This window comes from Pan troglodytes, chromosome 7 (assembly GCF_028858775.2).
Source record: "Pan troglodytes isolate AG18354 chromosome 7, NHGRI_mPanTro3-v2.0_pri, whole genome shotgun sequence".
Classification (NCBI taxonomy): domain Eukaryota; kingdom Metazoa; phylum Chordata; class Mammalia; order Primates; family Hominidae; genus Pan; species Pan troglodytes.
The window spans coordinates 56,327,307-56,351,768 of record NC_072405.2 but is presented as its reverse complement, the minus strand read 5'-3'; the positions used below and the strand labels follow the sequence as shown (position 1 = coordinate 56,351,768).

At 42.4% G+C, this 24,462-nt stretch overlaps 1 protein-coding gene across 5 annotated transcripts in view; it reads left to right on the top strand.

Annotated features, from left to right (window-relative positions):
- The window catches only part of PRKDC (protein kinase, DNA-activated, catalytic subunit), a 186,403-nt gene that overhangs the window by 154,863 nt on the left and 7,078 nt on the right, over positions 1–24,462 (top strand). For 2 of the 5 annotated variants that reach the window (XM_001147162.8, XM_016959451.4), the window contains exons 70-80: positions 1,196–1,370; positions 3,690–3,883; positions 5,282–5,462; positions 6,271–6,431; positions 10,171–10,382; positions 15,426–15,513; positions 15,615–15,758; positions 19,339–19,543; positions 20,853–20,920; positions 22,064–22,284; positions 22,408–22,500. In XM_001147162.8, the coding sequence (XP_001147162.5) occupies positions 1,196–1,370; positions 3,690–3,883; positions 5,282–5,462; positions 6,271–6,431; positions 10,171–10,382; positions 15,426–15,513; positions 15,615–15,758; positions 19,339–19,543; positions 20,853–20,920; positions 22,064–22,284; positions 22,408–22,500 (1,742 nt within the window). The remainder of the gene's footprint in view (positions 1–1,195; positions 1,371–3,689; positions 3,884–5,281; positions 5,463–6,270; positions 6,432–10,170; positions 10,383–15,425; positions 15,514–15,614; positions 15,759–19,338; positions 19,544–20,852; positions 20,921–22,063; positions 22,285–22,407; positions 22,501–24,462) is intronic. The other 3 variants (XM_519750.9, XM_016959452.4, XR_010159536.1) reach the window with 2 other exon arrangements.

Sequence of the window (24,462 nt, the reverse complement as noted above, 5' to 3'; positions counted from 1 at the left end):
ACATGGAAATTCATACACAAATGTTCACAGGAGCATTATTCAAAATAGCTGGAAAGGTGGAAACAACCCAAATAAGATGTGGCATGTCCAGCCGGGTGCAGTGGCTCAGGCCTGTAATTCCAGCACTTTGAGAGGCCAAGGCGGGTGGATCACTTGACGTCAGGAGTTTGAGATCAGTCTGGCCAACATGGCGAAACTCCATCTCTACTAAAAATACAAAAATTAGCCAGATGTGGTAGCACACACTTGTAATCCCAGGTACTTGGGAGACTGAGGCAGGAGAATTGTTTGAACCCAGGAGGCACAGGTTGCAGTGAGCCGAGATTGTGCCATTGCACTCCAGCCTGGGCAATAAGAGTGAAACTCCATCTCAAAAAAAAAAAAAAAAAAGGTGGCATGTCCGTGCAATGGAGTATTATTCAGCCATAAGGAGGAAAGAAGTGCTGACAGGTGCTGCAACATGCATGAACATCATGCTAAGTAAAAGATGCGAGACACAAAATCACCACTTATTTTCTGATACCATTGTTACAGAATGTCTGGTGTAGGCAAATCCATAGAGACAGGAAGGGAATTTATGGTTGCCAGTGGCTGGGTAGTGACTCTGAACAGACAGTGAATTTCTTTTTGGGGTAATGAAAATGTTCTGGAATTAGGGGTGGTGGTTGTACAGCTTTGTAAATATACTAAAAAATACTGAATTGTACCCACCCTGCCCCACCCCCTGGAATTTTTTTTTTTTGGAGACTTGCTCTGTTGCCCAGGCTGGAGTACACAGCAGCTCACTGCAGCCTCAACCTCCCAGGTTCAAGTGATCCTACTACCTTAGTGTCCAGAGTAGCTGGGACTATAGGCACGTGCCATGGTGCTGGCTAATTTTTTAAATTTTTTAGAGACGGGGTCTTACCATGTTGCCTAGTCTGGTTTCAAATTCCTAGACTCAGGTAATCCTCCCTCTTTGGCCTTCCAAAATGCTGGGGTTACAGGCCTGAGCCACTAAACCTGGCCTGAATTGTACTCTTTAAATATGAATTATATCCCAGTGATAAATTTAGAGACATAATTGAAGCTAAAGAAATGGATTCGCTACTCTAAGGTGGATTGTGTCGTGCAAAGGGGGAAGCAGGCCAATTAGAAACTTCTGTCACTTGTGTATCATCATACCACCTTCTCTCTTTTTATTGTATTCATACAGAACAATTTCTCACTTGCCATGAAACTACTGAAGGAGCTGCATAAAGAGTCAAAAACCAGAGACGATTGGCTGGTGAGCTGGGTGCAGAGCTACTGCCGCCTGAGCCACTGCCGGAGCCGGTCCCAGGGCTGCTCTGAGCAGGTGCTCACTGTGCTGAAAACAGTCTCTTTGTTGGGTAAGTTGACCGCTTTTATCCACTTATATCTTAAAGGGCTGTGTTATATTGTCTTGTGTATCTTCTTCTTCTTTGTGCTGCATCATCTGACATTTGGGAGGTAAATCTTTGCAGTAATTTTAGGGAATATAGCAAAGTGAGCCAGAGAATGATAGTTTAATTATTTTGAAAACTTTGTGTTTGCATATAAGATGTAAACAAACATGAAAAGCCATTTCAGCCTGGGCGCAGTGGCTCACGCCTGTAATCCGAGCAATTTGGGCGACCGAGGTGGGTGGATCACGAGGTCAGGAGATCGAGAACATCCTGGCCAACGTGATGAAACCCCATCTCTACTAAAAATACAAAAACTAGGCTGGGCATGGTGGCTCACGCCTGTAATCCCAGCACTTTGGGAGGCTGAGGCAGGCAGATCATGAGGTCAGGAGATCGAGACCATCCTGGCTAACACAGTGAAACCCCGTCTCCACTGAAAATACAAAAAAATTAACCAGGCATGGTGGCGGGCGCCTGTAGTCCCAGCTACTCGGGAGGCTGAGGCAGGAGAATGGTGTGAACCCGGGAGGTAGAGCTTGCAGTGAACTGAGATCACGCCACTGCACTCCACCCTGGACGACAGAGAAAGACTCCATCTCAAAAAGAAAAAAAAAATTACAAAAACTAGCCGGGCGTGGTGGCAGGCGCCTGTCTTCGAAGCTGCTCTGGAGGCTGAGGCAGGAGAATGAACCTGGGAGGCGGAGGTTGCAGCGAGCCAAAATCGCGCCACTGCACTCCAGCCTGGATGACAACAGCAAAACTCCGTCTCAAAAAAAAAAAAAAAAAAAAGCCATTTCCTCCCAAAATAGTTTAGTCTTTAAGACTACATTAAAGGAAGAAAGCTTTCTTGTACAGGTTTGGGTTTGGTCCCCCGCTCTGTTGCCCTGTGTCTGAGGGTGTGTGCTAGCATTCTGATCAGGCATGATCCAGCTGGTTCCCAGACCAGCTCTTAAGCATCAGCCTCAATAAAGGTGTCTAGAGGAGAAGCACTCTTTGTACACTGATCCCAAGAGCAGAAGATCATCCTAGTTGGATGTGGTGGCACGCACCCGTAGTCCCAGCTACTGGGGAGCCTGAGGCGGGAGGATGGCTTGAGATCAGGAGTTCGAGGCTGCAATGAGCCATGATTGTGCCTGTGTGAGTAGCCACTGTATTCTGGCCTGGGCAGTGTAGTGAGACCCTGTTTCTAAAAAAAGAAAAAGAAGAAGAAAATTATCCTTATGATTGCTAAATAATTATATGGGCTTTTTTGAGGGGAAGAGGAGGAGTTTGCTGATGTTAATATTAGTATCCATATACCCATATAATAATAATTACACAGAGTATGGTTGTAGTTCGTAACAGCCTTGCATGATAAGCAGGGCCAGTAGTTGTGATCCTGTATGTGAGATAACTTTGGCAGAGAACTGTCAGATCATGGGCAAGGAGGGCATGTGGTTGATCAGGCCTCCTAGTTTCAACACTGTTACCGCACCTCTGGACACTGCAGACTTAACCAGCACTGGTTCAGCTCCTTGCCCAGAACCACACAGTCAGAGCAGAACTAGAACTTTAAATGCAGCAGTGCCTGTTGCTTCATTAGCTATGGGCCACAGTGCCAATTTAAAGATCTACTCTGGATTATTAATATATGTACAAACACATTAGTACCCATTTCCTATTCTTTATAACAGAATTAGGTGCTTTGAAAAATTGCAGAATGATGATGCTTGAATAAAAAGTTAATTCATAAAGTTTCAATTGCTTAGCCTCTGTGGGCTTTGATACAGTTACTTCTAACAAAGAACATTTTTCATTAATATGTGAGTTCAAGAAATTCCCTAGTCAGTATTTGAAGTCAGTTTCTTATACTTTCAACATTTATTTTTATTAATTTCTTAATAGAAAACAACTTTTAGGCCAAGCATGTTGGCTCACACTTGTAATCTCAGCGCTTTGGGAGGCCAAGGTGGGCAGATTGCTAGAGCTCAGGAGTTCGAGACCAGCGTGGGCAACATGGCGAAACCCCATCTCTACCAAAAATACAAAAAATAGCCGGGCATGGTGGTGCAAGCCTGTAGTCGCAGCTAATTGGGAGGTTGAGGTGGGAGGATCGCTTGAGCCTGGTAGGCAGGGGTTGCAGTGAGCCAAAATCGTGTCGTTGCACTCCAGCCTGGGTAACAGAGCGAGACCCTATCCCAAAAACAAAAGAAAAGAAAACTTTTATAGACAATGAATTTCTTCTTTTTAATTCCACACACACATACAAAATGTTTTTTTTGTTTTGTTTTTTTAATCCAACAGATGAGAACAACGTGTCAAGCTACTTAAGCAAAAATATTCTGGCTTTCCGTGACCAGAACATTCTCTTGGGTACAACTTACAGGATCATAGCGAATGCTCTCAGCAATGAGCCAGCCTGCCTTGCTGAAATCGAGGAGGACAAGGCTAGAAGAATCTTAGAGCTTTCTGGATCCAGTTCAGAGGATTCAGAGAAGGTGATACTGGAGGAATGTTTTACGCTAGTGTGCTGTGTATGTCTTCAATGTGCAGTGTTCAGGCTACAGGAAAGTAATAATAAGGGTGTTGCTTTGTGTTTTTAAAATATATTTGACAGTTATGCACAGCCAATTTTCTTTTTATTTATGTATTTATTTTTATTTATTTTTTAAATTATTATTATACTTTAAGTTTTAGGGTACATGTGCACAATGTGCAGGTTAGTTACATATGTATACATGTGCCATGCTGGTGTGCTGCACCCATTAACTCGTCATTTAGCATTAGGTATATCTCCCAATGCTATCCCTCCCCCGTCCCCCCACCCCACAACAGTCCCCAGAGTGTGATGTTCCCCTTCCTGTGTCCATGTGTTCTCATTGTTCAATTCCCACCTATGAGTGAGAACATGTGGTGTTTGGTTTTTTGTCCTTGCGATAGTTTACTGAGAATGATGATTTCCAATTTCATCCATGTCCCTACAAAGGACATGAACTCATCATTTTTTATGGCTGCATAGTATTCCATGGTGTATATGTGCCACATTTTCTTAATCCAGTCTGTCATTGTTGGACATTTGGGTTGGTTCCAAGTCTTTGCTATTGTGAATAGTGCCGCAATAAACATACGTGTGCATGTGTCTTTATAGCAGCATGATTTATAGTCCTTTGGGTATATACCCAGTAATGGGATGGCACGCACAGCCAATTTTCTTATGTGGAAAATTGACATACTCCGTGCTTCCTATTTATTTGAATGACACAAATTTTTTAATATTAAAAATCATGAATTTTAAATTTTTTTGAATTAAAAGAACTGTAGACAGTTCTTTTATGACTTTTGTTAATTAAATTTCCCCACCCATCACCATTCAGACGTCCCACCCGCTTATGGAACAAATCAGCCTTTTCTGCATTTTTATTTAGTGCCTGCTTTGCTTAGCTTCTTGCCGATTATTTTGTTTTTTTCAATAGTTACCTGCTTCCGTCTCATTCACTATGTCCTGCCTCACCTCAGTTGTGGGGCCTTGTCTTCTCCTTCCATGATGCTACTAGCGTCTGTGCAGGACACTGAGTGCAGGAGCCGACTTCCATCTCCCTCTTATATTCCCGACAGCCACGCACTCCACTGACCAGACCCAGCTCTGTGTTGCTTGTGCACCATCTGGCCCGCGCTGGGCTTGCATTTTTGTTTGGCCAGTTGTTACCTGCTGAGGATCTTGCTGGAATTGCTTGCTCCTTCACAGCCAGGGTGGACTCTTGTTTTTCCAGTTCCATAGCTTCAGTGTTATTTTGGAGCTGTTGATCCATTTATGTGTCATGAGTCACAAATGGAAAGCAGAGTTCTTTGAGAAAGCTTCAGTCATGCTCATGGGTTTAGGTCTCTGTGAATTCCAGGTGATCGCGGGTCTGTACCAGAGAGCATTCCAGCACCTCTCTGAGGCTGTGCAGGCGGCTGAGGAGGAGGCACAGCCTCCCTCCTGGAGCTGTGGGCCTGCAGCTGGGGTGATTGATGCTTACATGACGCTGGCAGATTTCTGTGACCAACAGCTGCGCAAGGAGGAAGAGAATGCATCAGGTGAATTGAAAATTAAAAAGCTAATGTTCCATTATGTCAGCATAAAGTCTTATGAATTTTGTACATACCTTTGGTCTCCTCTTTGTTTGTTTTCAAATTACAAATATTTTGAAAATCCTACTGTCTTTTTAAGAGACAATGGCAGCCGGGCGCAGTGGATCACTTGAGGCCAGGAGTTCAAGACCAGCCTGGCCAACGTGGTGAAACCCCAACTCTACTAAGAATACAAAAAAATTAGCTGGGCGTGGTGGCCCATACCTGTAGTCCCAGCTACTCAGGAGGCTGGGGCAGGAGAATTGCTTGAACCCAGGAGGCAGAGGTTGCAGTGAGCCGATATCCACTACTGCACACCAGCCTGGGTGACAGAGCGAGACTCCATCTCAAAAAAAAAAAAGAGACAATGGCCTCTCTAAGCAACATGACCTACATTTAAATGGAGTCAAGTGGTCCTCTGTTTCCATTTGTTTAATTTCTACTTTGATATTTTGTTTGCAGCTTCAATATTACTGGCTCGTGTGGCCTGCTTCATGCTCCTGGAATAAAGTCAATAACCACCAGTTGCCCCTTATGTTCCCAGCCCAGGATTCAAACTGTGCTTCATGCAGAATGGGCACTCTAATGGAAGGATTTGGCTCCAGGATAGATACAAAACTGTACCTGGTGTTTGTTGGTGTAAAGTGGTAGTTAAGAAGAGAACAATGACACTACAAAATACAAGCCCAAAAGGGAAAGTGTTAGCATTTAACATCATAGTTTATGGATATTGGGATACATTGACCATTGCTTTCTTCTTTGGTGTCCTTGATAGTTATTGATTCTGCAGAACTGCAGGCGTATCCAGCACTTGTGGTGGAGAAAATGTTGAAAGCTTTAAAATTAAATTCCAATGAAGCCAGATTGAAGTTTCCTAGATTACTTCAGATTATAGAACGGTATCCAGAGGAGACTTTGAGCCTCATGACAAAAGAGGTTGGTGTCTTTATTCTACTTGGCGGTAAGGAACTTTACAGAACTTAAAGATACGCTTATTTATATTCAAACGCGTTAGTGTGTGCAGTGCATGTATTATAGCTTTTCCCAGCCAGCTGTGAATTCTGCTACATTCTGAGGACATAGGTAATTTAAAGCTGCAAAAACGAGTTTTCGCATTTACCCATTTTCCTCTGTGGGTGTTGATAAAAACACTGTGTCTGAACAAGGACCCAGAGAGATGGAGACGGGGTGTGTGGGATGGTAACGGGATCTTGTGTGGGAAACTTGTTGCCCCTGCAGATGAGGCTGTGGCCAGTCACATTTGCTGTGCCCAGTGCTCACCTGTCATTTAGCCCAGAGGGAGTGAGCAAGGTTCAGCTTGCATCCCACCTCCCAGGAGCACAGCATCTGCCAGCAGCACGGTGTCCAGAGGGTCTGGGAGCATGAGTGAGGGGTTAGCGTATGGACATGGGAGGAACCCGCACCCTTCCACGTGACCTGCCCCTTGGCCCCACCAAGGGCTGCACTGCCAGCTGCACTCCTGTCCTTTGGGCTCTGTCTGTGTGCAGGAGGGTTCCACTGACTTCATTTGCAAAGTGTAGGGCCTCTGAAAGGCTTCGTAGTTGACTTTTATAGACGTGTAACTGGAAGATAGGGCCAAGCTTTGAGTTGAAAATGTAATAGTTCAAAAAGGGTTACATGGTTCGTTCTCTATTAGCTTTGCATGGTGAGTTTTTAAGTAATGTTGATCTCTGGGCTGCGGGGACCCAGTTTGACTTTTAGGGCCCTAACCACTCCCTCCACCTTTTTCTGCATTCTGAATAGTAGACTTTCTCAGTAGGTATTAAACAGGTTAAGGTAAATTCAGAAATGCAACATGTATGTGTTTTTCTTCAAGATAAGTGAGCAAATAACTTCATTATGATTTTATTTTTTTCCAATATAATATAATATTTATACATGATAAAAACAGCATTTGAATTTGTGAGGACATGAAGTATTCACTCCACGTTGTCAAAACACCCAGTAGACACGTGCAGTGAAGCCGGTAGCCTCTCTCGTGAGCTTACATGAGCTGGGTGGACTGATCCTTCCTCATACGCCATGCTGTCCTCAGCTCACACGTGCACTCAGGAAGCTTGCCCATACTCAAGCCTCACGCTAGCATTGCAGACACATCAGGTTTTATCTTCAGAAAGACACCTTAAAAGTATCAGAGGAAAATGTGAACACATTTTTTTAAATGGTCTTGGAATGAAGAGACAAAAACCAGAATCCATGAAGGAAAATAGTTTGACTTCTATACAGAAAAAGAAAATACCGTATACAAAGTTAAAAAAATAAAAAGCCAGGTGCAGTGGCTCACGCCTGTAATCTCACCACTTTGGGAGGCCAAGGCGGGCAGATCACGAGGTCAGCAGTTCGAGACCAGCCTGGCCAACACGGTGAAACCCTACTAAAGAAACAAAAATTAGCCAGGCGTGGTGGCGAGCACCTGTAAACCCAGCTACTCGGGAGGCTGAGGCAGGAGAATCACTTGAACCCAGGACGTGGAGGTTGCAGTGAGCCGAGGTGGCGCCACTGCACTCTAGCCTAGACGACAGAGCAAGACTCTGTCTCAAAAAAAACAACAACAACAACAAAAAAAAAAATGAAGAAAAACGTTTGCAACACATGTAAGAAACAAAAAGCTGACTTCGGCAATCTACAAAATAAATGGTCACAATAGACCAGTAGAAAATGGTGAGAGGAAATGCATGCGTGATTAAAGGATGTAAGGCAAATAAACATGGAACATACAGCCTCACTAATAATGTAAGTTGAAAATTTAAATTAGGTGTTTTTCACTTCTCAGATTGACAGTGATTTTATTTTTATTTATTTATTTATTTTTTATTTTTTTGGTGACGGAGTCTCGCTGTCACCCAGGCTGGAGTGCAGTGGCATGATCTCGGCTCGACAGTGATTTTAAAAGTTGATTATGTGCAGTGTTGGTAAAGACTTTAGAAAGTAGTCAGTCTAATACTTTCAGAAATGAAAATTTGAAAAATTCTTTACCGTGGCTCATGCCTGTAATCCCAGCACTTTGGGAGGCCGAGGTGAACGGATCACGGGGTCAGGAGATTGAGACCATCCTGGCTAACACAGTGGAACCCTGTCTCTACTAAAAATACAAAAATTAGCTGGGCATGATGGCACATGCCTGTAGTCCCAGCTACTTGGGAGGCTGAGGCAGGAGAATCACTTGAACCCAGGAGGCGGAGGTTGCAGTGAGCCGAGATGGCGCCACTGCACTCCAGCCTGGGCAACACAGTGAGACTCTGTCTCATAAAAAAAAAAAAAAATTCCATACCAATGTTTATTACAATTTTTAAAGTTGACACTGTAATTTTAGTTCTAGGAATTTATCCTACAGGTATATAGCACAAAGAGTTACGTGTACAGGGGACCAGGTGCGGTGGCTCATGCCTGTAATCCCAGCACTTTGGGAGGCCGAAGCAGGTGGATCACCTGAGGTCAGGAGTTTGAGACCAGCCTGGCCAACGTGGCAAAACTTTGTCTCTACTAAAAGTACAAAAATTAGCTGGGTATGGTAACGAGTGTCTGTAATCCCAGCTACTCGGAAGGCTGAGGTAGAAAGAATTGCTAAAACCCAGAAAGCAAAGGTTGCAGTGAGCTGAGATCATGCCACAGCACTCCAGCCTGAGCGATACAGTGAGACTCCATCTCAAAAGAAAAAAAAAAAAAAAAAGGCCGGGTGCGGTGGCTCACGCCTGTAATCCCAGCCCTTTGGGAGGTCGAGGTGGGCCAATCACGAGGTCACGAGATCGAGACCATCCTGGCTTACATGGTGAAACCCCATCTCTACTAAAAATACAAAAAATTAGCCAGGCGTGGTGGCAGGCGCCTGTAGTCCCAGCTACTCGGGAGGCTGAGGTAGGAGAATGGCGTAAACCTGGGAGGCGGAGCTTGCAGTGAGCCGAGATCACACCACTGCACTCCAGCCTGGGTGACAATGAGACTCTGTCTCAAGAAAAAAAAAAAAAAAAAGAGTTGGCCAGGCACGGTGGCTCACGCCTGTAGTCCCAGCACTTTGGGAGGCCGAGGTGGGCAGGTCACGAGGTCAAGAGATTGAGACCATCCTGACCAACATGGTGAAACCCCCATCTCTACTAAAAATACGAAAATTAGCTGGGCATGGTGGCGCGCCTGTAGTCCCAGCTACTCAGAAGTCTGAGGCAGGAAGATTGCTTAAACCCAGGAGGCGGAGGTTGCAGTGAGCATCATGCCACTGCACTCCAGCCTGGTGACAGAGCGAGACCCCATCTCAAAAAAATAAATAAATAAATAAAGTTATGTGTACAGGGATGTCTACTGCAGCATTACCTGTGATAAAAAATTGAAATATTCATTATAGAGCAGTAAACAACATGGAATACTACACAGCCGCCAGGAGGAATGAAGTAGAAGATTTTTCTATACATCTGTCTAAGAACAACCAGCAGCAGCTGTCTCGTGTGATTCCATTCTTGCAACAAAAGACTGTTCTCCTGCACAGAAAGTGCCTGGGAGAGTCCAGTGGTTGCCGCAGCAGAAGAGAGCTAGGGGATGGAAGACTTGTTTTGTACTTGTGTTTTTATACTTCTGAGTTTTCTTTATTTTGGACATATGTTACTTTTATAACAGATGATGTGAGATGTTTTACTCAGCATTAAGTTTCAGCTCTCTGTTTTAGATCTCTTCCGTTCCCTGCTGGCAGTTCATCAGCTGGATCAGCCACATGGTGGCCTTACTGGACAAAGACCAAGCCGTTGCTGTTCAGCACTCTGTGGAAGAAATCACTGATAACTACCCGCAGGCTATTGTTTATCCCTTCATCATAAGCAGCGAAAGCTATTCCTTCAAGGATACTTCTACTGGTCATAAGAATAAGGAGTTTGTGGCAAGGTAGGTAATATTACAGAAGGAATAGGTTGATCAAATACTATAGGTTATAAAAATGTGGTTAAAGCACACACGTGGACACTACATTTGTTTTCAAATTAATTAGAGTTGTCATTGAAGAATAATCTTAGCCGTCGCTTTGTTGAATATATCTATTCTGGGTATGTTACTTGTTATAGGATGTATCTCCTTTAAATACTTTCATCTTACACTGCTAACAAAACATTCTGCTCATATGGTCATGATTGCTTGGGATACACTAGATGAGATGATTTTTGAAATCAGCTCCTGAAATTGTCCTGTAATTTAAAATACACAGAACGACTCTTCCTTTTAATTAGGACTCAGTAGATGGCCTCAAGTGTCATCCTGTCCACTCTTAAACGGATTTATGAGTTGAGACCGATGATGAGTGAGCAATAGTGCGCAACTATTTCAAGGATGCTTTGTACACAAACTGTGTAGTGTTTTAGTGACATTCTCCATCATGAGGTTTTGGGGTTTTTTGTTTGTTTTTAATTATGAGCAGATCTGCCTCATTATTTTGAATGTATTGATTTCAACAAGATGAAAAAAAGCGCTGGCATCTTTTTTTTTTTTTTTTAGTTTTTTTAAATTAATTTATTTTTATTTTTATTTCTTTATTTTTTATTATTTTTTTTTTGAGACAGAGTATTGTGCTGTCACCTAGTGCAGTGCAATCTCAGCTGCAACCTCCACCTCCCGGGTTTAAGCAGTTCTCCCTGCCTCAGCCTCCTGAGTAGCTGGGATTACAAGCGTGTGCCACCATGCCCAGCTAATTTTTGTATTTTTAGTAGCAACAGGGTTTTGCCACCTTGGCCAGGCTGGTCTCGAACTCCTGACCTCAGGTGACCTCAGGTGATCCGCCCACCTTGGCCTCCCAAAGTGCTAGGATTATAGGCGTGAGCCACCATGCCCGGCTGAGGCCCAGCTTCTGTTGCAGTTAATGGGTGGCTTATCTGTGAACACACCCCTGCCCTACTGAGGCCCTGCCCACCATACTGTTTCTCTGAACAGACAGCTATTGTCTTGAAAAATAAAAGAAGAGAAAAAGATGCGAGAGACAGTGTGTCAAGAAAGTGACCTTGCTGGGCATGATGGTCTGTGCCTATAATACCAACTACTTGGGAGGCCGAGGTGGAAGAATCGCTTGAGGCCAAGAGTTCATGACCAGCCTTGGCAACATAGTGAGATCGCATGTCTAAAATAGTAAAATAAAAATAAGCTAAGCATGGTGGTGCGTGACTGTACTTCCAACTACTTAGGAGGCTGAGGTGGGAGAATTGCTTGAGTACAGGAATTCAAGGCTGCAGTGAGCTATGACTGAACTTGTGAGTTGCCACTGCAGTCCAACCTGGACATCATAGTGAGACCCTGTTTTTTAAAAAGTGACCTTTTCTTTCATAATGTAACTTCAGAAACTATATATCGCGTTATATACGTCAAAACGTCAACATCAGTTGCAAGATTTGCTTTTATCTAAGAGCAGCTCTTTTTTTATTTTAATTTTTAATTTTTATGGGTACATAGTAGGTGTCTATGTTTATGGGGTACATGGGATATTTTGATACAGGCATACAGTGTGTAACAATCACATCAGGGTAAGTGGAGTATCCATCAGTTCAAGCATTTATCACTTCTTTGTGTTATAAACATTCCAGTTATACTCTTCTAGTTATTTTTAAATGTACAATAAAAATTTACTGTAGTCAGGCCGGGTGCGGTGGCTCATGCCTGTAATCCCAGCACTTTGGGAGGCTGAAGTGGGCGGATCAGGAGGTCAGGAGATCGAGACCATCCTGGCTAATGCGGTGAAACCCCATCTCTACTAAAAATACAAAAAATTAGCCGGGCATGGTGGCGGGCGCCTATAGTCCCAGCTACTTGGGAGGCTGAGGCAGGAGAATGGCGTGAACCCGGGAGGCGGAGCTTGCAGTGAGCGGAGATCAAGCCACTGCACTCCAGCCTGGGTGACAGAGCAAAACTCCGTCTCAAAAAAAAAAAAAAAATTTTACTGTGGTCACCCTGTTGTGCCACTAAATACTAGATCCTGTTTTTCCTAACTATATTTTTGTGCCCATTAACCATCCCCGCTTTCCACCTCCCCTCCCCATGAGTTCAATTGTTTTAATTTTTAGCTTCCACAAATGAGTAAGAACATGTGAAGTTTTTCTGTGCCTGACTTATTTCACATAATGTCCTTCAGTTCCATCCATGTTGTTTCAAGTGACAGGATCTCATTCTTTTTTATGGCTAAATAGTACTCTATTGCATGTATGTACTGCATTTTCTTCATTCATTTGTCTGTTGATGGACACTTAGGTTGCTTCCAAATTTTGGCCGTTGTGAATAGTGCTGCAATAAACATGGGAGTGCAGATATCATACTGATATCCTTTCTTTTGGGTATATATCCAGTAGTGGGATTTCTGGATTATATGGTACTTCTAGTTGTAATTTTTTTAGGAATCTCCGTAGTGTTCTTCATAGTGGTTGTATGAGTTTACATTCCCACCAGTAGTATACAAGGGTTCCTCTCTCTACATCCTTACCAGCATTCGTTATTGCTGGGGGTGAGATGATACCTCGTTGTGGTTTTGATTTGCATTTCTCTGATGTTCATTGATGTTCAGCATGTTTTTATATACCTGTTTGCCATTTGTATGTTTTCTTTTGAGAAATGTCTATTCAGATCCTTTGCCCCATTTTAAAATGAGATTGAATTTTTTTTTCCTGTTGAGTTGTTTGAGCTTGTTATGTATTTTGGTTGTTTTTTGTTTGTTTGTTTTTGAGGCGGTGTATTGCTCTGTTGCCCAGGGTAGAGTGCAGTGGCGCAATCTCTGCTCACTGCAACCTGCGCCTCCCGGGTTCAAGCGATTCTCCTGCCTCAGCCTCCTGAGTAGCTGGGATTACAGGCAAGCGCCACCATGCCCCGCTAATTTTTGTATTTTTAGTAGGGACAGGGTTTCACCATGTTGGCCAGGCTGGTCTCGAACGCCTGACCTCATGATCTGCCCACCTTGGCCTCCCATAGTGCTGGGATTACAGACATGAGCCACTGCGCCCGGCCATATTTTGCTTATTAATTCTTTGTCAGATGGGTAGTTTGCAAATGTTTTCTCCCATTCTGTGGGTTGTCCCTTCACTTTATTGTTTCCTTTGCTGTGCAGAAGCTTTTTGATTTGATGTGATCCTCCTGTTTGTCCATTTTAAATTTGGTTGCATGTGCCTGTGGGGTATTACTCAAGAAATCTTTGTGCCCAGACCAGTGTCCTGGAGAGTTTCCTGTTTTTGTTTTTGTTTTTGTAGTTTTATTGGTTGAGATCTTAGGTTTAAGTCTTTAATCCATTTGGATTTGATTTTTGTATGTGGTGAGAGATAGGGGTATAGTTTCATTATTCTGCATATGGATACCCAGTTTTCCCAGGACCATTTATTGGAGACTGTCCTTTCTCTGATGTATGTTCTTGGCACATTTGTGAAAAAATGGATTCACTGCAGGTGTGTGAATTTATTTCTGGGTTCTCTATTCTGTTCCATTGGCTTATGTGTCTGTGTTTATGCCAGTGTCATGCTGTTTGGGTTACTATAGCTCTGTAATATAATTTGAAGTTAGATAATGTGATTGTGCCAGTTTCATTCTTTTTGCTCAGGGTGGCTTTGGCTTTTTGCTCTGGGTCTTTTGTGGTTCCATACAAATTTTAGGATTATTTTTCCTATGTCTGTGAAGAATGTCATTGGTATTTTGATAAGGATTGTGTTGACTCTGTAGATTGCTTTGGGTAGTGTGGACAGATTTAACAGTATTGATTCTTCCCATCCATGAACATGAAGTAACTTTGCATTTCTTTGAGTCCTTTTCAATTTCTTTCATCCATGTTTTACAGTTTTCATTGTAGAGATCTTTCACTTCTTTGGCGAAGTTTATTCCTAAGTATTTTCTTTTATTTGTGGCTATTGTAAATAGAATTACTTCCATGATTTCTGTTTCAGATTGTTCACTGTTGGCATATAGAAATGCTACTGATTTTTGTATGTTGATTTTTGTATCTGCAGCTTTACTGAATTTATCAGTTCTGATGGTTTTGTGGTGGAGTCTTTAGGTGCCTCCAAATATAAGATCGTATCATCTGCAAGCAAGGATAATTTGACTTCTTCCTTTCTAATATAGATACCCTTTATTTCTTTCTCTTGTCAGCTTGCTCTAGCTAAGACTCCCAGTAGTATGTGGAATAACAGTGGGCATCCTTAACATGTTCAAGATCTTAGAGAAAGGTTTTCAGTTTTTCAGTGTTCAGTATGACACTAGCTGTGAGTGTGTTGTACATGGCTTTTATTGTGTTGAGATATGTTCCTTCTATACCTAATTGTTTGAGAGTTTTTTTTATCATGAAGGGATGTTGAATTTTATCAAATGCTTTTTCAACATCCGTTAAAATGATCAGTGGTTTTTGTCCTTTATTCTGTTGTGTAGATACAATTGATTTGTGTATTTGATCTATCCTTGATTGATTTGATCTATCCTTGCATCTCTAGAATAGGTCCCACTTGGTCATGATGAATAATCTTTTTAATGTGCTGTTGAATTTGGTTTGCAAGTATTTAGTTGAGGATTTTTGCATTAATGTTCATCAGGGATATTGGCCTGTAGTTTTCCTTTTATTTGATATGTCTTTATCTGGTTTTGGTATCAGGATAATACTGGCCTTGTAGAATGAGTTTGGACGTATTCCCTCCTCCCTTGTTTTTTGGAATAGTTTGAGTAGGATCAGTATTAATTCTTTTTTAAGAACCTCATCTCTTGATAGAATAGATGCTTCTTGCTTCATTTAACATTGGGTGGAATTTTAAATTACTATGTAGTTGGTTATATATATATGATATGTATAAATTATACTTAGTTATATATAACATACATTATTTTATATATGTATAATATATAACTTATATATGTATGGTATATAAAATATATATTGATTTTTGGAAGATATTTGATTGCCTAAACTTTGTAAATTTTTTAAAATAGGATTAAAAGTAAGTTGGATCAAGGAGGAGTGATTCAAGATTTTATTAATGCCTTAGATCAGCTCTCTAATCCTGAACTGCTCTTTAAGGTAATGATAGAACGGCTTCTGGCACATAAAACATATAAGTTGGGTAAAACTTAATTGCAATCTAGCTTGATTTTTTTCTTACTTTTTTTTTCCCCTGACAGGATTGGAGCAATGATGTAAGAGCTGAACTAGCAAAAACCCCTGTAAATAAAAAAAACATTGAAAAAATGTATGAAAGAATGTATGCAGCCTTGGGTGACCCAAAGGCTCCAGGCCTGGGGGCCTTTAGAAGGAAGTTTATTCAGGTATGGACTGGCACAGCCTGCTATTTTGATAGCAGAGTCGTTGTGACAGTCAATAGTTACATTATTAAATGTAATAATATTTGTATTAAATGTAATCATTAATTTAACAGTTCTGCATTTAAAATGTCTGTTGAATGCTTTAGATCTCATGCTTTCTGTGACACATTGATAACATTTTTAGGTCGGCTGGTAGCAGGTGAGTCAGTAGGTAAAACCTCAGAGTTTCATTACACGTTGTTCATGCTCAGATTTTTAGATCTGAAAGTTACATATAGATTGGGATTTCCAATTCTTCAAATGGCTTGAATATTGGGCCAAGAAAATATTTGTGTGTTAAATAAGCTGATAAGTATTTTCAGGCACTTAGTTCGGGGCACAGTTCTGGGTGCTCAGGAGATACATGGAGAAGACAGATCCAGTCCCCAAATACAAAGGGGTTATGTGACAAAACTGCTTACCAAGAGCTGTGCCTAGGACAAGTGTGGTAAGTGTGAGATCTTTCAGAGGGTGCTGGAGTTGGAAGGGAAACACACCATCATTTGATGAGAATGATGGAGCAAGTAGACTGCAGTCAGCCCAGTTGCTACACCTTTGCAGCCTGCTTGGCTCCTTCTCTCCCTCCTCCATCTGGAGACTTGCCCTTGGGCTTGGCGTCAGCATCATTTTTCCTTTAGAGCCTTTCCCAACCCTCCCCACGCAGTGATCTCCAGAAGAGTCGAGTGTTCATCCTCTCTCACCTAAAACACCTTACTTTACAATCTCTCTGTTTAGCATGGGTCATACTGACTTTTCTTTCTAGTTTTTGTCAAAATTACTTTTATTCATTAAACCTCAAGAAATTTAAGGTCATAGATAAGTCTTGGAACTCTTGTTGCCAGAGTTCTCAAGTTCTACCATGTATAGGGCAAAGGAAGAGCTTTATCCTTTTTAAATAACTGCTTTGTTACTATATAATTCACATGGTCCTTAAGTCATCCATTTAAAGCATACAACGCAGTAGTTTTACATATATTCACAGAGTCATGAAATCATCACCATATCAATTTTAGTACATTTTCATCACCACAAAAAAGAAACCCATACCCATTAGCAGCAGGGCCTCCACATAGCCTCCAGCCTAGCCTGCCCCCAGCACACTGCTACCTCAGCCAGTGTGCACGTTGTGTCGGAATTCATGGCCACTTTGTTGCTGGAAGCCCTGAGACTTCCCTGCAGGGCTGTCCATGGGGAGCACAGTTCTTACCCCTGCGCAGCACCTGATCCTGCCCAAGCCTGCAGGGTGCAGAAAGGCCTCCTTTGTTCCTTTCAGGCAGGAGATGTGTTTGGAGTTTTATTTCTAGTACCTTAGAAAATCTATCCAGAACTTTCCACCTTGTACCAAATCAAAAATAACTTGCATTCGTTCAAAGAATAATCTACCAAAGCAAAGTGCCTCAAATATCACTTTAGAGGATCCTTAAGGGCATTATGTCTTTCAGATAGGATGATGCTGATTATGTTTGGAAATAGCTAATCTTTCTAAGAATTGAAAATTGTTTTCTACATTTTTCATCCACTTACAGATCAAAGAAGAAATCTGTTTTATATATGTCAATTTTCCTATAGTGGATTGTCTTAAAATAGAGCACGTTTGATTTACACCAGATTTATGTTGTGACATTAGTTACAAATTTGGTAAAAACATTTCTAATTAGAGATGATCAGGTAAATCTTGACAACTGTTGAATAACTGCTAGTAATGCTCTTGAGATTTATTTTTTATTTGATATCAGATTTATAATTCAAGTAAATATCTGAGTAGAAGCTAATGCAAACAGATAATTACTATATTCTAAGGTAGAGTACTTATAATAATTGCTTTTAGAAATAAACATATCTGCTGGGCATGGTGGCTCACACCTGTAATCCCAGCACTTTGGGAGGGCGAGGCGGGCGGATCACTGGGTCAGGAGTTCGAGACCAGTCTGGCCAACATGGTGAAACCCATCTTTACTAAAAATACAAAAATTAGCCAGGCACGGTGGTGTGCACCTGTAGTCCCAGCTACTCAGGAGGGTGAGGCAAGAGAATCACTTGAACCCAGGAGGCAGAGGTTGCAGTGAGCCGAGATCGCACCACCGCACTCTAGCCTGGGTGACAGAGCAAGACTGTGTCTCAAAAAAAAAAAAAAAAAAGATTAATAATATTTTTTCTGGTTTATTACCCAAAATAATAGCTTGAAAGACTCTTAATAAAGAAAGTAGCATTCTTAAATTTTTCTCTTCAGCTGGTATCAGAAATTATGAGCCATTTATTTCTATTGAACTACTTCCTTTATTTTGTTGTTTTTAACTTTGTTCCTAGTTATTTGTGTCATCATAATGATGTAGACCACTAACTAGACAATGAGTGCACAGAGGTTAAATGACTTCGCCAAGTTTTTAAAGCCCTTATTAGGATTTATAACTAAAAGTCACTACTAACCATGTTTTTGTTTTTTGTTTTTGAGACTGAGTCTCGATCTGTCGCCCAGGCTGGAGTGCGGTGGCATGATCTCGGCTCACTGCAACCTCCGCCTCCCGGATTCAAGCAATTATTCTGCCTCCGCCTCCTGAGTAGCTGGGACTACAGGCGAGTGCCACCGTGCTTGGCTAATTTTTTTTATTTTTAGTAGAGATGGGGTTTCACCATATTGGCCAGGCTGGTCTTGAGCTCCTGACCTCGTGATCCACCCACCTCAGCCTCCCAAAGTGCTGGGATTACAGGCATGAGCCACCGCGCCTGGTCAACCATGTCATTTATTTATTTATTTGAGGCGGAGTCTCACTCTATCACCCAGGCTGGAGTGCAGTGGCGCGATCTCAGCTCACTGCAACCTCCGCCTCCCGGGTTCAAGTGATTCTCCTGCCTCAGCCTCCCGAGTAGCTGGGATTACAGGCATGAGCCACCACACCCGACTAATTTTTTGTATTTTAAGTGGTACAGGGTTTCACAATGTTGGCCAGGCTCGTCTCGAACTCCTGAGCTCAAGTGATCCACCTGCCTCGGCCTCCCAAAGTGCTGGGATTACAGGCATTAACCATGTCACTTATAATGGAACACAAGAAACAAAAGGCAGACTGGATGTTTTAGAGTATTGAAATATTCAAGGAAAGCAAAACTATAATTTTTTTTTTTTTTTTAGAGACAAGGTCTCACTCAGATACCCAGGCTGGAGTGCAGTGGCATCATCATAGTTCACTGTCACTTCAGACTCCTGGGCTCAATAGCGATCCTCCCACTTCAGCCTCCTGAGTAGATGGAACTACAGGCATGTGCCATCACACCCAGCTAATGTTTTTATTTTTTGTAGAGATGGGGTCTTGCTATGTTGCCCGGGTTGGTCTCAAACTCCTTGGCTCAAGTAATCCTACTACCTTGGACTCCCAAAGTGCTGGGATTACAGGCATGAGCCACCATGCCCAACCAAAACTATACATCTTAAAAGCAGAGAAGAAACATATACCATTGAGCACTCCATTCATTACACTTATAAGCTTAGAGCCTTTTCCAAAGTCCAAACTAAACATCAGTCTTTATAGTAAATTCTTACTAATTTCAGACTTTTGGAAAAGAATTTGATAAACATTTTGGGAAAGGAGGTTCTAAACTACTGAGAATGAAGCTCAGTGACTTCAACGACATTACCAACATGCTACTTTTAAAAATGAACAAAGACTCAAAGCCCCCTGGGAATCTGAAAGAATGTTCACCCTGGATGAGCGACTTCAAAGTGGAGTTCCTGAGAAATGAGCTGGAGATTCCCGGTGAGTTAACCTCCAGGGGTGACAAAACTGTACTGTCAGGAGCACAGCACTGTAATAAGAACTCGTGGTTTCTGGAATAGTGATACTGGGATATTGACAGTTATTTCTTTTTTTAAAGAATTTTAAAATTCACCGAATTTTTCATCATTAGGAAAATCCGTAATTATGAATGAGCACACATTACTAAATGTTTAATGAGATTATAGTTCTTATATTTCTGATTCTGACAAAAGTTCAGATTTTCATTTGGTAATAATGGTAAACAGCAATCATAGATTTCCTCTGAATGTATTCATGCTATGCTCCTGAATAACTTTTCTTCAGAAATATAATACAGGTATAGAGGCAGATTACTTCCTGGGATGTGTACACAGTTCCATTTAAAGTGACAAGTTTTTTTAAAAAAAAAAAAGTGACAAGTTAATGATAAGTCACTGACCTGCAGGAAAAAAGATCATAATATTAAGGATAGAGATGCACAGCAAATTGGCCAGATTTCAAGGCGTGACTTTTTCAGAGGAAACCTGTGTACATTCCATTTTCCTCACCCCGAATTTGCCAGAGGAAAAAAAGTTTTAATCTGGTTGTTCATATTCTCATTTCAGTGGGTATAAGAAAAAACATATTTGGAGAAACACTTTTCTTTGTTATTAATAATGACTATGCAGTTGCATATGGTTCATTTCAAGAAAAACATTTAAATGTCAGCCTTGTCATGTGCAGCTTGATTGGCCTTGAGAATATGCAGTGTTCTAGTCAATGCATCATTTTTTCTACTTAGGATTTGTCCATGCTATTAGAATAGAGTGCTAACTTCCATAATCAGTCAAAATGAGAAATAACTTTTTTTTTTTTTTTTTTGCGATGGAGTCTTGCTGTGTCACCCAGGCTGGAGTGCAGTGGCGCAGTCTCGGCTCACTGCAAGCTCTGCCTCCTGAGTTCACGCCATTCTCCTGCCTCAGCCTCCCGAGTAGCTGGGACTATAGGCGCCCACCACCACACCCGGCCAATTTTTTGTATTTTTAGTAGAGACGGGGTTTCACCATGTAAGCCAGGATGGTCTCTGTCTCCTGACCTCATGATCTGCTCGCCTTGGCCTCCCAAAGTGCTGGGATTACAGGCGTGAGCCACTGTGCCCGGCCGAGAAATAACATTTTTTTTAAAGTCAGTTCCCTTTAAGTGAAAACTTTTCAGTAAAAGGTTTTATCATGTTAGATTGGCTTTTTAAAAAGTAGATCAAGAGGCATGTTTTAAAATACAGGCGGTTGTCTAACAAGCTGTTCCTAAGCAAGGTTCTGGTTTGTTTTAGGTCAGTATGACGGTAGGGGAAAGCCATTGCCAGAGTACCACGTGCGAATCGCCGGGTTTGATGAGCGGGTAGGTGTGAGGGTGTGTGACCCAGTCCCTGTCCTGATGAACGTTCTTCAGATGACAATGATCTGTTTGCCTTTAGTATATGAGACAACGGCCCATGTTGATCACAGATATATCAAGTTTAGCATATTTACTGAATTCCTCTTTTTTTTTTTTGAGACGGAGTCTTGCCCTGTTGCCTGGGCTGGAGTGCAATGGGACGGTCTCTGCTCACTGCAACCTCTGCCTCCCGGGTTCAAATGATTCTCCTGCCTCAGCCTCCCGAGTAGCTGGGATTACAGGCGCACGCCATCATGCCCAGCTCTGTTTTTTGAATTTTTAGTAGAGACAGGGTTTCACCATGTTGGCTAGGCTGGTCTTGAACTCCTGACCTCATGATCCATCCACCTCCGCCTCCGCAAAGTGCTGGGATTACAGGTGTGAGCCACTATGCCCGGGCTTTTTTTTTTTTTTCTTTTTTCTTTTTGAGACAAGAGTCTCATTCTGTCAGCCAGGCTGGAGTGCAGTGGCGCATTCTCAGCTCGTTGCAACCTCCACACCCTGGGTTCAGGCGATTCTCCATGTCTCAGCCTCCCTAGTAGCTGGGATACAGGTGTGCGCCACCATGCCTGGCTAATTTTTGTATTTTTAGTAGAGACAAGGTTTAACCATGTTGGCCAGACTGGTCTCGAACTCCTGAGCTCAAGTGATCTACCTGCCCCATCCTCCCAAAGTGCTGGGATTACAGGCGTAAGCCACTGCTCCCGGCCCTGGGTTTCTTAATATATTATGTCTCCAGTGTTTGAACAACAGTTCTATTTAAGATATCATAAACTCAAAGAGTAAGCTGTGTGTGAGTATCCACTATAAAATATGTGTAGCATTAGCTTACTACTGTAGAAAGTTTGCATGTTGGCTGTTGCTGCTTGCTAAAGGTATCCACATTCATAAGCAAGTATTTATAATCAGGAATACAACATTTCTGCGGGCACAGCAGTCAGGCACAATCAGGTAGCAGAAATTCGTTGCTGGCCTGGGCGCTCTGCTCTTTGGCACTGTCTTCAGAGGGCGGCCCTGTGGAGGAATGCTCACAGCCACTCTGGCTTTTCCCTCTGAGTTTGACACGTGGCTAGCCTGTGCCCTGAGATGACATTCTGATTTTTGAAGGTGACAGTCATGGCGTCTCTGCGAAGGCCCAAGCGCATCATCATCCGTGGCCACGACGAGAGGGAACACCCTTTCCTGGTGAAGGGTGGCGAGGACCTGCGGCAGGACCAGCGCGTGGAGCAGCTCTTCCAGGTCATGAATGGGATCCTGGCCCAAGACTCCGCCTGCAGCCAGAGGGCCCTGCAGCTGAGGACCTATAGCGTTGTGCCCATGACCTCCAGGTAACTGCCAGGCTGCTCCCAGCCAGTAGGCTGCTGCATATTGCTTGGCGTCCACGGGACTGTTTTTTTAGTGAAGAAAGAGCAGTTTGGGTTTACTCGTTAACCTTTTATTCTCCCTTTCAGGTTAGGATTAATTGAGTGGCTTGAAAATACTGTTACCTTGAAGGACCTTCTTTTGAACACCATGTCCCAAGAGGAGAAGGCGGCTTACCTGAGGTAAGGGCGGCCACACGCCCTGCTCCCCCAGCAGTCGCCTCCCCTCACTTCTCCAGTGGCAGGTCGGGGCCGTGACAGGCGCGCTCGAGAGCCCACACTGCCTGCCCCGCAGTCTGCTGGCTGGGTCAATAAACCAAATGGAGTGCTGGCTGCTAACCAGTAGTTGCAGATATTTTACCGTAATACAAAATATTTATTAACTTTGGGTGGGGGGAAGAAAAATTGTTGAAGGAAATAAATAATAATAAAATTATCAGATAACATGTAGTAAAACATTTTCTGTGGGCTAGGTACTGTTCTCAATTTTTAACGTGTATGAACCAATTTACTTCTCACCAACAACCTGCAAGGTAAGTATTATTATCACTGCTATACAGATGAGGAAGCTGAGGCCCAGAAAGGTCAAGTAACCTGTCCTGTGTCACTTAGCCTGTAAAGTGGGGTAGCTGGGATTACTAGTAATTCTAGGTCATGATATGGATGCTTTTTTATTTTTCTGTATCCTTTTCTCTATTTTCCAAGTTTTCTACAATTAACATGTACATTTTAACCACAAGGTTTTTTTTATTTCCTTTTTGTTTTTGTAAAGAAAAATAAGGACAACATGAGAAACATTTTGAGGGTTGACAGATTTTGACAACCAAAGTTGACAGGTTTGGGTGACAAGCTGTAGGATAAAGGAACAGCTTCAGGGCTTCTTTCTCTTTGATGTTCTCTGATTCTTTTTTAAAAGTTTTTAAATAGGAGCAGTGTTCCCTTCAGTCAGGAAAGATTTCTGAAAATATCAAACATATTCTTATCAAACTCATATTCCCAGGTGATAATTACTCTACAGGGCAGTGTTCACCAACTTTTAGTTCCAGACATTTGAGTCCTTTGCTTAGAATTGTTTCTACTTTCCCTGGAAGACAGGGCAACTGATGAGCACGCTTCCTGGAGTCTCACAAATTGCAGATCTGGCCCTGGCACTGAGGCTCTGCCTGACAATGCAGGTGCCAAGCAGGTGTCGCCTTTCCCGTGGTACCTGCCTGCATTTGTGGGATGGAATGTAGCGTGGAACCACACAGGGTTAACATAGGTACCAGGAGAGTTGAAAGCACCTTACATAATGGAATTATGAAAATAATTTCCAACTGCCTTTTTACAGGGCACTTCCAATACCCATTATTTAAATCCTTGCTGTTTTTTTTCTTAATTCAGCATGTTACAGTGTTTTGTTTTTTTGAGACAGAGTCTCTCTCTATCACCAGGCTGGAGTGCAGTGGCATGATCTCGGCTCACTGTGGTCTCCGCTTCCCAGGTTCCAGCAATTCTCCTGCCTCAGCCTTCCGAGCAGCTGAGATTACAGGCGTGCACCACCATGCCCAGCTAATTTTTGTATTTTTAGTAGGGATGGGATTTCACCATGTTGGCCAGGATGATCTTGATCTCTTGACCTCGTGATCCGCCCCCATTGGCCTCCTAAAGTACTGGGATTACAGGCCTGAGCCACTGCGCCCGGCCTACAGTTTTATAACCTAAGAATTTTCATCTCAGTTTAAACTAGGAGGAGAGAATTTTAAGATGGAGTGGACTACTTTTAAAGCTAACTTTAATAGCAACTCAGAAAAGATTTCACCTGAAGTGATTGAATTGCTAAGTCACACGTGAAACTGTTCTGTCTTTAGATTTTATCGGGAAAACTTGTTAAAGCTTTCCACACAAAAGTACTTAAACATACGTGTATCACATTGTTTCCCACTGCCCAGGTACTGCCTTTTTCCTAGGAAACACTGAAAACAGCTTTTCAAGTTCACTTAAGCATCCATTGTCATTTAAGAAAATACTTTCTCATAGGAGTGCAGAAGCCTTATTGGAAGAAAAAAGAAAAAATATTTTCTCATACTTACTATGGATTGTGTGTATATCTACCTATTGGAAATATAAAGAAAGATGTGGCACTGGCTGGGCGCAGTAGCTCAC